Source organism: Orycteropus afer, unplaced genomic scaffold (assembly GCF_000298275.1).
Source record: "Orycteropus afer afer isolate SDZICR_OR568_19922 unplaced genomic scaffold, OryAfe1.0 scaffold00013, whole genome shotgun sequence".
Taxonomy (NCBI): Eukaryota; Metazoa; Chordata; class Mammalia; order Tubulidentata; family Orycteropodidae; genus Orycteropus; species Orycteropus afer.
In genome coordinates, this window is record NW_006921600.1 from 16,291,457 (window position 1) to 16,303,646 (window position 12,190).

At 42.7% G+C, this 12,190-nt stretch overlaps 1 protein-coding gene across 1 annotated transcript in view; it reads left to right on the top strand.

The window, feature by feature from the left end:
* The window catches only part of LAMB3 (laminin subunit beta 3), a 63,222-nt gene that overhangs the window by 20,030 nt on the left and 31,002 nt on the right, over window positions 1-12,190 (top strand). Inside the window, exons 3-4 of the mRNA XM_007953064.2 lie at window positions 6,984-7,098; window positions 7,829-7,902. Of these exons, the coding sequence (XP_007951255.1) occupies window positions 6,984-7,098; window positions 7,829-7,902 (189 nt within the window). The remainder of the gene's footprint in view (window positions 1-6,983; window positions 7,099-7,828; window positions 7,903-12,190) is intronic.

The window sequence follows — 12,190 nt, forward strand, 5'->3', positions numbered from 1 at the left end:
AGATCCCAGTCGCTACTCACCAAAGTAGGAGGTGGAACAATGTTTTGTATAGTATGTTATGCCAATTGAGCTTGATGTCCCCTGCAACTGTGGTCCCAATAGGCTGTCATTTTTATGGTAGCAGATTGTTAAGCATTTCTCCTGCAGAACTGCTGGATGGGTTTGAACTGCCAGTCTTCCAATTAGCAGCCTAGTGCTTAACTGCTGTGCTACCAGGGCTTCTATAGGATATATAGAACAGATATATCATGAAATTTATTTTGTTTCTTTATGTTAATTTTTATTGTGATTTGGGTGAAAATTTACAAAGCATATTCATTTTCCATACAGCAGTTCATACACATTTTGTGTGTATGATCACATTTTGTTTTACAACCTTCACTGCAATTCCCCACAATGTAACAGTTCTTTTGCTACTTCCTCCCCTAGTTGCTGCTTCCCTGTGTCCTTCCCTCTCATGCACTCCCATGTCCCCCTTCCCCGACCACAGCTGTCTCCCTGTGCAAACACTGCCCTTCTGTTCTCCCATGATTGACTGATCAGTCCAAGGATTGTATCTTTATATGTTCACCCCACATGCCTGTCTATTGTTTGGTTGGAAGCCACAGGAGTGAGTTCAGTTCTAGACCTGAAGGGTAACTAGGGGCTATATAGTCTCAGGGGTCTCACCAGGCTCTATCAGACCAGGAAACTTGATTTTTTTTTTTAATGATTTTGAGTTTTGTTCTACATTGTTCTTCCACTCTAGGCAGGATCTCCTGCACATAAGATTTATTTAAAATAATTAACTCACACAGTTATGGGGGTTGGCAAGTCTGAAATCGATAGGCCAGGCCAGCAGGCTGGAAATTCAGGCAGAAGTTAATTCTACAGTCTTTTTTTTTTTTTTTAATGACTTAAAAAATGTATTTATTTGTTGTTACTGAGAATATACACAGCAAAACATACCAATTCAAAAATTTCTACATATACTGTTTGGTGACATTGATTATGTTCTTTGAGTTAAGTAACCAATCTCATTCTCCTTTTGAGTTGTTCCTCCCCCATCAACATAAGCTCACTGCCCCCTAAGGTTCCTATCTAGTCTTTATATCTGCTGTTATCAATTTAATCCTACATAGATAGTTCTTAAAAGAGCACAGTGCTCAAGCAGACATTATTTTACTAGTTAAGTTAAACTATTGTTTGGTTTTAAGAAGATATTTTTGGTTTAAGGTTTAAAGGTGATCTCAAGGTAATAGTTTCAGGGGCTCATCCAACCTTCCTGGCTCTAGGAAGTTTGGAATTTGAAAATCTGCTCTTCATTTTATTCCTTTTGATCAGGATTCCTCCCTGAAATCTTTGATAAAAATATTCAGTAACGGTAGCTGGTCACCATCCAATTCTGGTCTCACATCAAAGGAGGCAGTTGCTTATGGAGGCAATTAGCTACACATTCCATTTCCTCCTGTTCCTGACTCTCCTTTTTCCTTTATTGCTCCAGGTGGACAGAGACCAATTATTGTGCCTTAAATGGCTGCTTGTAACCTTTTAAGACCCCAGGCACTATGCAATGAACTACATAGGAGATAGAACATAATATTAGGCCAGTTAACTGGGATGTCCCATGAAACATGAACCTAAACCTTCAAACCAAGGAACCTAACCCCTTGAGGTTTATGGTTGTACATGAGCAGTTTCAGCAGATACTTTCTGTTTTGGGTGGTTGTTGATGCTGCAGTCTTGAGGCAGAATTTTTCTTTTTGCGGCAGACCTAGTTTTGGCCCTTAAGGCCTTCCACATGATTGGATAAGGTTCACACACATTATCAAGGCTAATGTCTTTTACTTAGGGTCAACTGATTGTAACTTATTCACATCTATGAAATACCTTCATAGCAACACAGATTAAATAGTTTGATTTAAAATGTTTGATTAAATAGAAGGGCACTAGAGCCTAACCAAGTTGACACATAAAACTAAGCATCACAGATCCCTTTCCCCTTCCCCTCATTACTGAGAAAGTATTTCTATAGGACAGTACCTAGCCAATATCTTGTTTTTCTTGCTTCCTTTACATACTTGATGGGAGTGCCTTTAACTTCTGGACTGATAAACTAACATTAAGGAGAATCTAATAGCATGTTAGAATAAGAAGGAACTTTATTATCTCATCCAACCCTTGCATTTGAGGAAAATGTCTTTTCTTGCAAGTGGCTGGATTTCTGGTCTTGGCTTCCTTTGTTTGGACCCTGGCTGGTGGCCATGACCTTTGCAGTAGCTCCTTAGATGGACTCAGGTGGCTGGTAACTTTGCCCCTGGCTCATTCATGGGAGGGAACTGGGTTATGCATAACCAGAGCCTGTTTTCCTGTTTTTCCTCAGAATTAGCCCTATGTTCTGCAAAGACACAGGGCTATGATTTGTATTTGCCTTCCTTTCCCACCCCTCTGCAATGCAATCCAGGTTCCTGCTGGCTCTTGTGCTCTCCTTTGCCCTCCCACAGCTCTGTGGGAGGGTTTGTCTCCCAGCCAGAGTGAGGAGCTTCTAGAGTGTTCCAGGATAAGGGAGAAGGCCCAGTCTTTCCAGCTGGAGAGCAAGCAGGAGCCAAACTGACTGGAGGCCTGACAGGCTGAGTTGATAATAATGCTGGGTCTCTGAGGTAGCACAGCCATAAGACACTGGCCAAACCACCCTAGGGAAGGAGGCAGCTCCACCATTTCAGAGGAGATGGAGGCACGTAATGCATGTGAGGCAAAGAGACGCACACTGAGAATCACGCATACACATGCACACTCATATATAAGCACACAAGAATAAAATAGAAAGGGAAATTGAGGCCCAGAGGGAAAGAAGCAACAAGTAGCTTGTCCTCATGTGGGCTTCTCCCATAAGCCACTCTCTATTTTCAGGCCTTCATCCTGTTAGCTAGCTGACAAAGCAGAGCTACCTAAAATACCTATCCCAAGCCAGTTGGCTTAGACTCTCTAATGATTGAGATAAGTCCTTCCTTAGCTATGTTACTATGATAAGCAGAACATCATTTTTAAGCTCATAAGGCCATCAGATCCCTCCATCAGCTTCTGCACACGTGGAAGGAAGGTGCACAAGGCGTGGGGTAACTCCACACCATTCCCGGCAAAAAGAGAGGAGGAGCAATGAGTTCTTGCCAAACATCCTGGACATTTGTGTTCTGGTTTATAATAATGTTTATTTTTCTGAGTATAAAGTTACTATACGTTTAAGATATAAAATTTGGAATAAATACACACACACAGAGTTATATATATATATATATAGTAGTCCCCTTACCCAAGATATTAGGTTACCTTGTATACAATTACCATTTTTATAGGTCACAATAGTTGAATATCAGCAATTTCATAGGTTCAATATTGGTGATTTTCTTCCAAACTTTTTTTCTTGAAAATGTATTTTTGAAATCATAATGCATATTGAATTTTATGTCTACCTTTTTTTTCCCCATAACATTATTATGTAATCATTTCCCCATGCAATTAAAAACTTTCTCTAAACAGTATTTTTAATAGTTACATAACAGTCCATCATTTGGGAGCATCAAGGGCATTTCCGCAGTTTCAGATTGAGCCATTCTAGATCTGTGTCCCATGGCCCAGGGAAAGAAAGAGCCTTGTTTCTGGCACCCGCTTGGCTGGAGAAGGGGCTGGGATCAGCTCCCTGCAGAGCTGGGGAGAGCTCTGGTGAAAGGCGGCCGGAAGGCAGCTGGCCCTTGTCTCTCCTCAGGACATGTGCTGAGTGCAGACAGAGGATGGGGAATGGAAAAGTTTGCCCCTGAAAGGCTGGCCAGAGTGGAGAAAAGGACATGCTCAGTGCCAGGGACTATAATAAGGTTCTAGAGGGGAATCCAACCCCAGCAAGAGCCTTCTCTTGTCCAGAAAGGTCTATTTCAAGTGCTCAGATATTCCAGCAGCTGACTCATCTCATCTCTGTGGTACCTGGACTTGGTTAGCCCAAAAAGCCCACTTTCTTCCCAAAGTACTCTCTCTGCCTTGGGCTCTCTCATGATCAGCTCTAGGATAAGACCAAGCCTTTCTTGGGTCACTGGGGGAGGCAGAGACTGCCACCCTTTACCATGCTTCCCAGGGTTTGTTAGTGGAAATGAGAAGATGAAAGGGAGGGAGGGGGAAGTGGAAAAGGGATCCTATCTGGCTCTGACACTGGCTATTAGAACATAGGAAAGCCACATAGTCTCTTTGAGCCTCAGCTTTCTCATCTGTGAAATGGGAAGAGTATTGTTGTGAGATTCCAATAAGGTATTGGAACAGGTATTGAAAGTACCTGTTGCAGTACTGGCACATGGTGAGCCCTCCACCACTTAGTACTGATGTTTTATTATCTCATCACTCCCATATATCTCCTTGTAAATATCCTGAGTGTAGGAAGGGACTGACTAGCAAAAATGTTGATGAAAATAATTAGCATTTATTGAGGATTTACTATTCATTCATTCATTCATTCAATAAGTATTTGTTGAAGGCCTACTATGTGTTAAGAATTATTGTTCTAAGCTCTAGAAATAGTTTGGTGGTTCAAGCTCACCAGCCACTCCTTGGAAGGAAGGTTAGGCAATCTACTTCCATAGTGATACTGGCTTGGAAACCCAAGGAGGGGTCTCTATGAGCTTCTGCTCTCATGAAGTATTACATGGGGAGGCATGACAACAAATACAGGGAAAAAGACAAATAACAATGAATAGAAAATAAATATGGAGTATGTCAAGTGGAGATATGGGCTATGAGGAAAAATATAGCAGGACAAAGGGATGCACAGAGAGAGTATGGGGGAGATAGTCAGTGGAGACTATTTTAATAAGACATGTGTTCCAGCCACTATTTGAGCATTAAACACTCAGTTTAATAAAACATTGTTGGACATGATGAGTACATTTCCAAGCACCAGGAAAGGTTTTCTTAGTTTACAGTTTGGAACTGAGAGCTGGAAAGTGGGGTTGGGTCCAGAGGCCTACAGAGCCAGGACTCCTGACTCCTCTTCTGCACTCTCCACTGTTCTATGTTCCACACAGTTGTCAGCTGTAGAGATGGCATATAGGTGTTGACAGGGAGTTTCTATACCTCAAGGCATGAACAATACATATTCACTTAATCTCTTTGGGGTGGAGATGGAATCAGGAATCACTTCAATTCAGCAGGTACTGCCTGTTCTAAGGCATTATTTGTTGTTGTTGTTGTTATTTGCCATCGAGTCAGACTCGACTCATAGCGACCCCTCCTTGGGTTTCCAAGGCAGTATCACTATGGAAATAGATTGTCCAACCTTCCTTTCGAGGAGTGGCTGGTGGGTTTGAACCGCCAGCCTTCTAGTTAACAGTCAAGTGCCTTAGGCACTATGCAATCAGAATTCCTAAGGCATTAGCCTACTTAGCTTACTGCCTTTCATAAAGCAGGGTGGCCACCAGAGCTGTCTCTTTCTGGGGAGCAGGGGCTTAGAGGAAACCTGGGGTCTATGGCAAGTGATAAGTACAGCCACACCTCCCCTGAAGGACCAACAGGCTAGAGAATTTCTTGTTGAGGCCTTGCCTCTACTTGTAGGTGACTCTGAATCCCTCTGAACAGTGTTCTTTAAGCTGGGCACAGGGCTTGTGACCATGGTTACTCAGACAATACATAGATGTTATGTGTGTCACATGGGGCACCTGGGATGAGATCATACACATCTCTACGTCTGGTGTGTGCATAGGCACAAACTTGAAGAAGAATGGACATTTGGCCTCTCTAGTCATGTTCTTTTTCTTGGTGACTCTTGCCCTGCCATGGAGCCCATGGGGTTCAGTTCTGTCTCTTAGCTTACTCCTGGGGATTGGCTCCAGTCAGGAAAGATGTAGTTATTAGGGTCCTCCCCAGTAAGACTGTTTCCCTGTTGGCTGTCCACTTGGGCCCAGATTTTCATGGTGAAAGGCCTCTGCCCTCAACCCTGTGACTGCAGACTCCTTCTACCATGTGGCTTCCTGGCCTGGGGACCTGCTCACCTATAGCACCTTCTTTAGCTGGGGACCCAGGCTTCTATCCTCTGTGAAGGGAAGAACTGAGCCTGTGAAGCATCTTTACGTTCCAGGTGTCAGTCCTGGAAGGCCTTAGAGATGACCTATAAGTCACTAGAATATCAACTTCCTGAGGGCAGGGCCTTTGTTTTGTTCACTATTGTATCTTTTGAGGCCAGAAGAGTGTCTGACATATAGTTACTGCTCAATGCACATTTATTGAATGAGTGACTTTATTCTAACCCCCACTCAATTTACAGAGAAGAAAACTGAACCCAGAGAATAGGATCATAGCCAAGACTAGAATCACAGATTTCTTCACTCCTCTTGCCCATCTTAGGTGGTCCCTTCCCCGATCCTCAGAAATGCTGTGTTCTTTAGACTGCCAAGATTAAACGAGATAGGATATAAAACTGTCTAGCCCATGCCTAGCACAGAGTAGGTGATAAACATTACTGTTCTCTTCCTTTCTTCTGTTTGTCCTTAATACTCTACTTCTATTCCTCCTCAAGGTGATGTCATGTACCAAAATTGTATTTTTTCCACCACTTCATCTTTCTCCCCAAATCACACCATCCATTTACTTAGCTAGTTATTAGGAGGAACACAAATGGATTCAATCAGAAGATGACCACTAGACTTGTTCTAAGAGTTTAATTGTCCCTAAGGCACTTGACTGCTAACCAGAAGGCTGGTGGTTCAAACCCACCAGCCACTCCTTGGAAGGAAGGTTAGGCAATCTACTTCCATAGTGATACCGTCTTGGAAACCCAAGGAGGGGTTGCTATGAGTTGGGTCTGACTCGATGGCACATAACAACAACACAACAACAATGTGTATTAATGAAATCAGTGGATTGCCAAAGTTAGCATTTTCACTGAGGGAATGTTCTGGGCTCTCAGGATACAAGGGGAGAATCCCATCAAGACTGTGCCTCTGAGTCTGTCTTGCCCTTCTCTTCCACAGTGGCAGATGAAATGCTGCAAGTGTGACTCCAGGCTGCCTCACAATTACAACAGTCACCGAGTGGAGAATGTAGCAGCATCCTCAGGCCCCATGCGCTGGTGGCAGTCACAGAATGGTGAGGGCCTGCCACCTACAGGGGCCCAAACTTTTTTGACAGCTTCCATAGGGTGGCGATGGAAGGAGTGTGCCCAGGAACCTTTGGCCTTCCTGGCAATTTGTTATGTCTGGGGGAGCTCTGATAGCCTAGTGCCTGAGGCATTTGACTGCTAACCAGCAGGCTGGCTGTTCAAACCCACCAGCCACTCCTCAGAAGGAAGGTTGGGTAATCTACTTTTGTAGTAATACAGCCTTGGAAACCCAAGGAAGGGTCGCTATGAGTCAGATCTGACTCCATGGCAGTTGGTTTGGTTTTCTGGTTTGGTGGGACAAAAGTGTTGACAAGCAGCTCTGTATTTGGATTTGTTGGATGGCATTGGTAGAAGGGTTTATTAGAGGTTAAAGAAAGAGTGTGAGAAGGGCAGAATGACTTTATTTCATGACTTAATTGCAACGAGCTTGCTGAAGAAATTGAGCTTGGGGGACAGGACAGTGTTGAATAGACAAATTGAAACTCCTCAAGGTATTAGGGGTATCAAGTAATGGTAGGAAGGAAATTTGACCAAGAACAATGAAATAGATTACATAAATAGAAACATACTGGTATCATTCTTGTCTAGGAGGGAAATAAGAGAGTCAAGGTTAGAGAGTTTCTGACCTCCGGTTATGCTAGTACAGCCTACAACCTTGATGAGGGCTGGAAAAGTAGAAAATCTCTGGTCTAAAGTTACTATATTTTGTCCTTCCAGATGTGAACCATGTATCTCTGCAACTGGACTTGGACAAGAAATTCCAGATTCAGGACATCATGATGGAGTTTAAGGTGTGCTTCCTGGGAGGGCAGTGGGTAGGAGCAGGGACTTGGGCCCATATGAGCTTAACCCCTGGAAGAGCACAGTGTCCTTGTCTCCCCAGGCTAAGTGTGATGGCATGACATATTGGGTAGAATGCCTTCCCCAGGCTGGCATTGCACTCACCCTGAGCCTATATCATGATGACAGCAGAGACCCCACTGTGGGGAGAACAGTGTCACCTCCAGGGTCCCTGTGTGGTTGTACAGTGGCTGTGTATCCTCTTCCTGCACCCCCTACCCTCACTCCATCTAAATTATGCGGCTCTGCCAAGTATCAATTTTACTTGACCTGGTTGCTTATTATGCACTCCCTGGGCGGCATAAACAGTTAATACTTGGCTGCTAGATCTCCTAAGGTAGGAGATCTGAGTCTGCCAAGAAGCACCTCAGAAAAAAGTCCTGGCAATCTTCTTCAGAAAAATCATCCATTGAAAACCCTATGGAACACAATTCTACTCTGACACACATGGGGTTACCATAAGTTGAGTCAGAATCAACTTGACAGCAACTTGTTTGTTTTGGTTGCTTCTTATACATTTATGAATTGCTGGTAGACTGCATTTTTATAACTTTGCAGATAGTCACTTGTCCAAAGGAGATCTGATGTGTCACAACTTGAGAGCTGAAATGGATCTTGTAGATTTCTAGTTTAACAAACAGCCTTGAAATTGCCCATCTACCTTAAAAGATATGCTTTCGGAGCAGCCTTCTTGGTGGGCAATGTACTCATTCTGTGCTGTTACTTTCCAGAGTTCTTTGTTGTTGTTGTTGTTATGTGTCGTTGAGTTGGACTCAACTCATAGCGAGCCCTCCTTGGGTTGCCGAGGCAGTATCACTAAGATTGCCCAACCTTCCTTCTGAGGAGTGGCTGGTGGGTTTGAACAGCCAGACTTTTGGTTAGCAGCCAAGTGCCTTAGGCACTATGCTACCAGAGCTCCTTCAAAGTTCTTTAGGAGTCCACTCTTAGAGTAGCTTTCTGGTATACGCCTTTGACATTTGGCTGCTAGCCAGAAGGTCAGCAGTTCAAACCTACTAGCTGCTCCATGGGAGGAAGATGAGGCAATCTACATCCATAAAGACTTACAGCCTTGGAAACCCAATGGGGACCAGAATGAATTAGAGTTGACTCAGTGTCAGTAGGTTTTTTTTTTTTTTGGATACTCCTTTTGGAGGAAAAAATTCCACTCATTTGTGGCAGAACATATCCCTTTTCCCTATTCCCCTACCAGAGATTTGCTTTAATTATTTTTACAGAAATGGTCAACTATTCAAGCATCAACTTAGGTTAATAAGATTAGATGATCAGGAAGGCTCATGTAATTTTAAAGAGTTAAAATGAGGTATGAGTAAAGAGTAATAGGACCTATTTTCTTACATGACTGAGGAAGTTGGCTCTAAGAGGTTTGTCCCAAGAAAAGGTCAAATTATTTTGACAAATGCCCGTGTCATTTGAATACATGCCCAGCCTCTGAAAGTGAGAACTTTGAAGGGCAACATTCATTTGGATGGTTGCTGTTAAATAGTTTCACTGCTGTTTTACCATTCACCCATTCATTTGTCCATTCATACTACATATAGAACCCTCATTATATGTTAGGTTTGGTGTCCGATGTTAGGGATACAAAGATTAATAAAACTAAATTATGATCCTCAAGTTGTTTTATATATAGGGAAGAAAGACCAAGAAACAATAGCAAGAGAGTATGATGAGGGCTCTGGAATTGAAAAAAAGAGATGCCAGGGATATGGGTGGTGGCATCTATGTTGGTTTGTCTTGGGGGGGATCAGAAAATGCACCCGGGGTAAGATGAACCCTCATAGACCAGGAGAGAGGTGAAGGACAAAACTCGTTTCAGGCAAAGAGAACAGTAAGTCCAAAGGCCAGGGAGATGAGGCAGTAAGGTGTATAATTGGGGAAAGTGTATACTTGGAGTGGGGGATGCACATAGGGTCTGGAGGGTAAGACATGTGTACGGTGGTGTTGGAGGGCAGATAGTAGAGGGCTGCAAACTAGTGAGGAATATAAATTGTGGCAGCAGGAGGGAGCAGACTAAAGATTCATCCATTCAATCAACAAATATGCACTAAGCACCTTCTATATGCCAGATGCTGGGCTGGGAATACAACTATGAATAAGACAGATGGGAGAGGGGTTTCAGTCTAGACCAGTGGTTCCCAGCAGAGAGTGATTTTTTTCCCCAAGAGAACACTTGGCAACTTCTGAAGACATTTTTTAAAGAAACCTGGTGGTACAATGGTTAAGTGCGTGGCTGCTAATTAAAAGGTCAGCAGTTCCACTAGCTGTTCCCTAGAAGAAAGATGTGGCAATCTGCTTCCATACAGATTGCAGCCTTGGAAAGCCTATGAGGTAGTTCGACTCTGTCCTGTAGGGTCACTATAAGTTGGAATTGACTTGACGGCAATGGTTTTGGTTTGGAGACATTTTTGGTTTTCACAGCTGTGAGGGTGCTATTGATATCTAGTGGGTATAATCTAGGGAGGCTCCACAATGCACAGAATAGGTCTCCACAATAAAAAATTATCTGGCTCAAAATGCCAATTGTGAGAAACCCTAGTCTAATGCGAGAGAAGAATACAAAGCAGGAAACCAACAAATAATTGAAACTCGTGGTTACTTTTATGAAGGAAAGAAACAAGTTGCTACAATAAGAAATAATGATGTAAGGTGTGCAGGGAATGAATAGAAAAATGCACTTTAGATAGGTATAAAAAATCTTGATACAGAAGTGACATTTAAGCTGAGAACAAGAGATAGGAAGGAACTTACCAAGGCAAGGAACATTACAGGCATAAGAAATGACATGCACAGTGGCTCTGAAGAGGGCTGAGCGTGGTGTGATTGAGAGATCACTCATGGCTGCCAGTAGAGTTGGAGGCACATGGTGTCATTGGATGAAGTGAGGAGGCAGGCCAGGCTCCTTCAGCCACCGTTAGGAGTTTGGATTTCATTCAAGAATACTGGGTGTTTTTTTTTTTTTAACTTTTTATTGTAATTTGAATGAAGAGTTCACAGAGCAAATTGGTTTTCCAGTCAACAATTTGTACACATTTTGTCTCATGATATTGATTGTAATCCCCCAACGTAATATTACTCTTCCGGCTTCCTCCCTGTTTCCTGTTGCAATTTGTCCTTCTTTGCTATTCATTCCTGCTTCTGATCTTTATTCCTAAGTATGCTTGATCTTTTGATCTTGTATGGCTGTTTACTCTAAGGAGTTCATGACCGTCTAGTGTCATTTTTCACTTGGTCGGCGTATCTATCTCTTGGCTGAAAGTTGAGCCAATGAGTGAGTTAAGTTCCAGATTTGAAGGGTGACTAAATGCCACAATCTCAGGGGTTCCACTAGTCTGTATCAGACCAGTACACTTGGTTTTTTTACAATTACAAATTTTTTTCCCACATTTTTCCCACTCTATCCAGGACCTTCTATTGTGATTCTTTTCTAAGAGATCTAGAGTGGTAACCAGGCATCATCTAAATCTTCTGGTCTCAGTGTCAAGAAGCCTGGAGTTCATGTGGACCATTAGTTCTTTGGACTGTTTGTTTCCACAGGTCTTTAATTTTCTTCACTCTTTTTTGCTTCAGACAGAGAGACCAATGCTTGCAATTTAGATGGCCATTTGCTAGCTTTTAAGACCCTAGTCACTACTCACCACAGTAGGATGTAGAAGATTGTTTTTGTAAACTATATTGTGCCAGTTGAGTTAGCTGTCCCCAAGACTTTGGTCTTAAGCCTGCAAGCTCAGTGATTGTTACCTCAAGTTTTGGTTATGGCAAAAAGTTTTCAAAACTTCGCTCTCTGAACGTTCTTACTACATACGTGGATATATTTATAGCACATAAAAATACGTACCTAGAAATATCTTCTGCCAAACCTGTTGCTTGTGGATATAGTCCCGTTTGCCTATCCATACCTATTCAGCTTGTCAGGCAGCCTATATATCCACTCATAGATCATTGTTATAACTGATATTGCATGATTATGTATGTAATAGTATTTCCCTTCGTTACCTGTAACTCTTTTTTTTTTTTTTTTTAATTGTGATTTGGGTGAAGATTTGCAGACCAAATTCACTTTGCATACAGCAGTTCACATATACTTTGTCTCATGTCATTGACCACAGTTTACCACAGTACAACAGCTCCCCTCCCACTTCCTCCCCATAGTTACCTCTTCCCAGTGTCCATCTCTCCATACACTCCTGCCCTGTTCTCTCCAAGGAGTGTATCTACTTG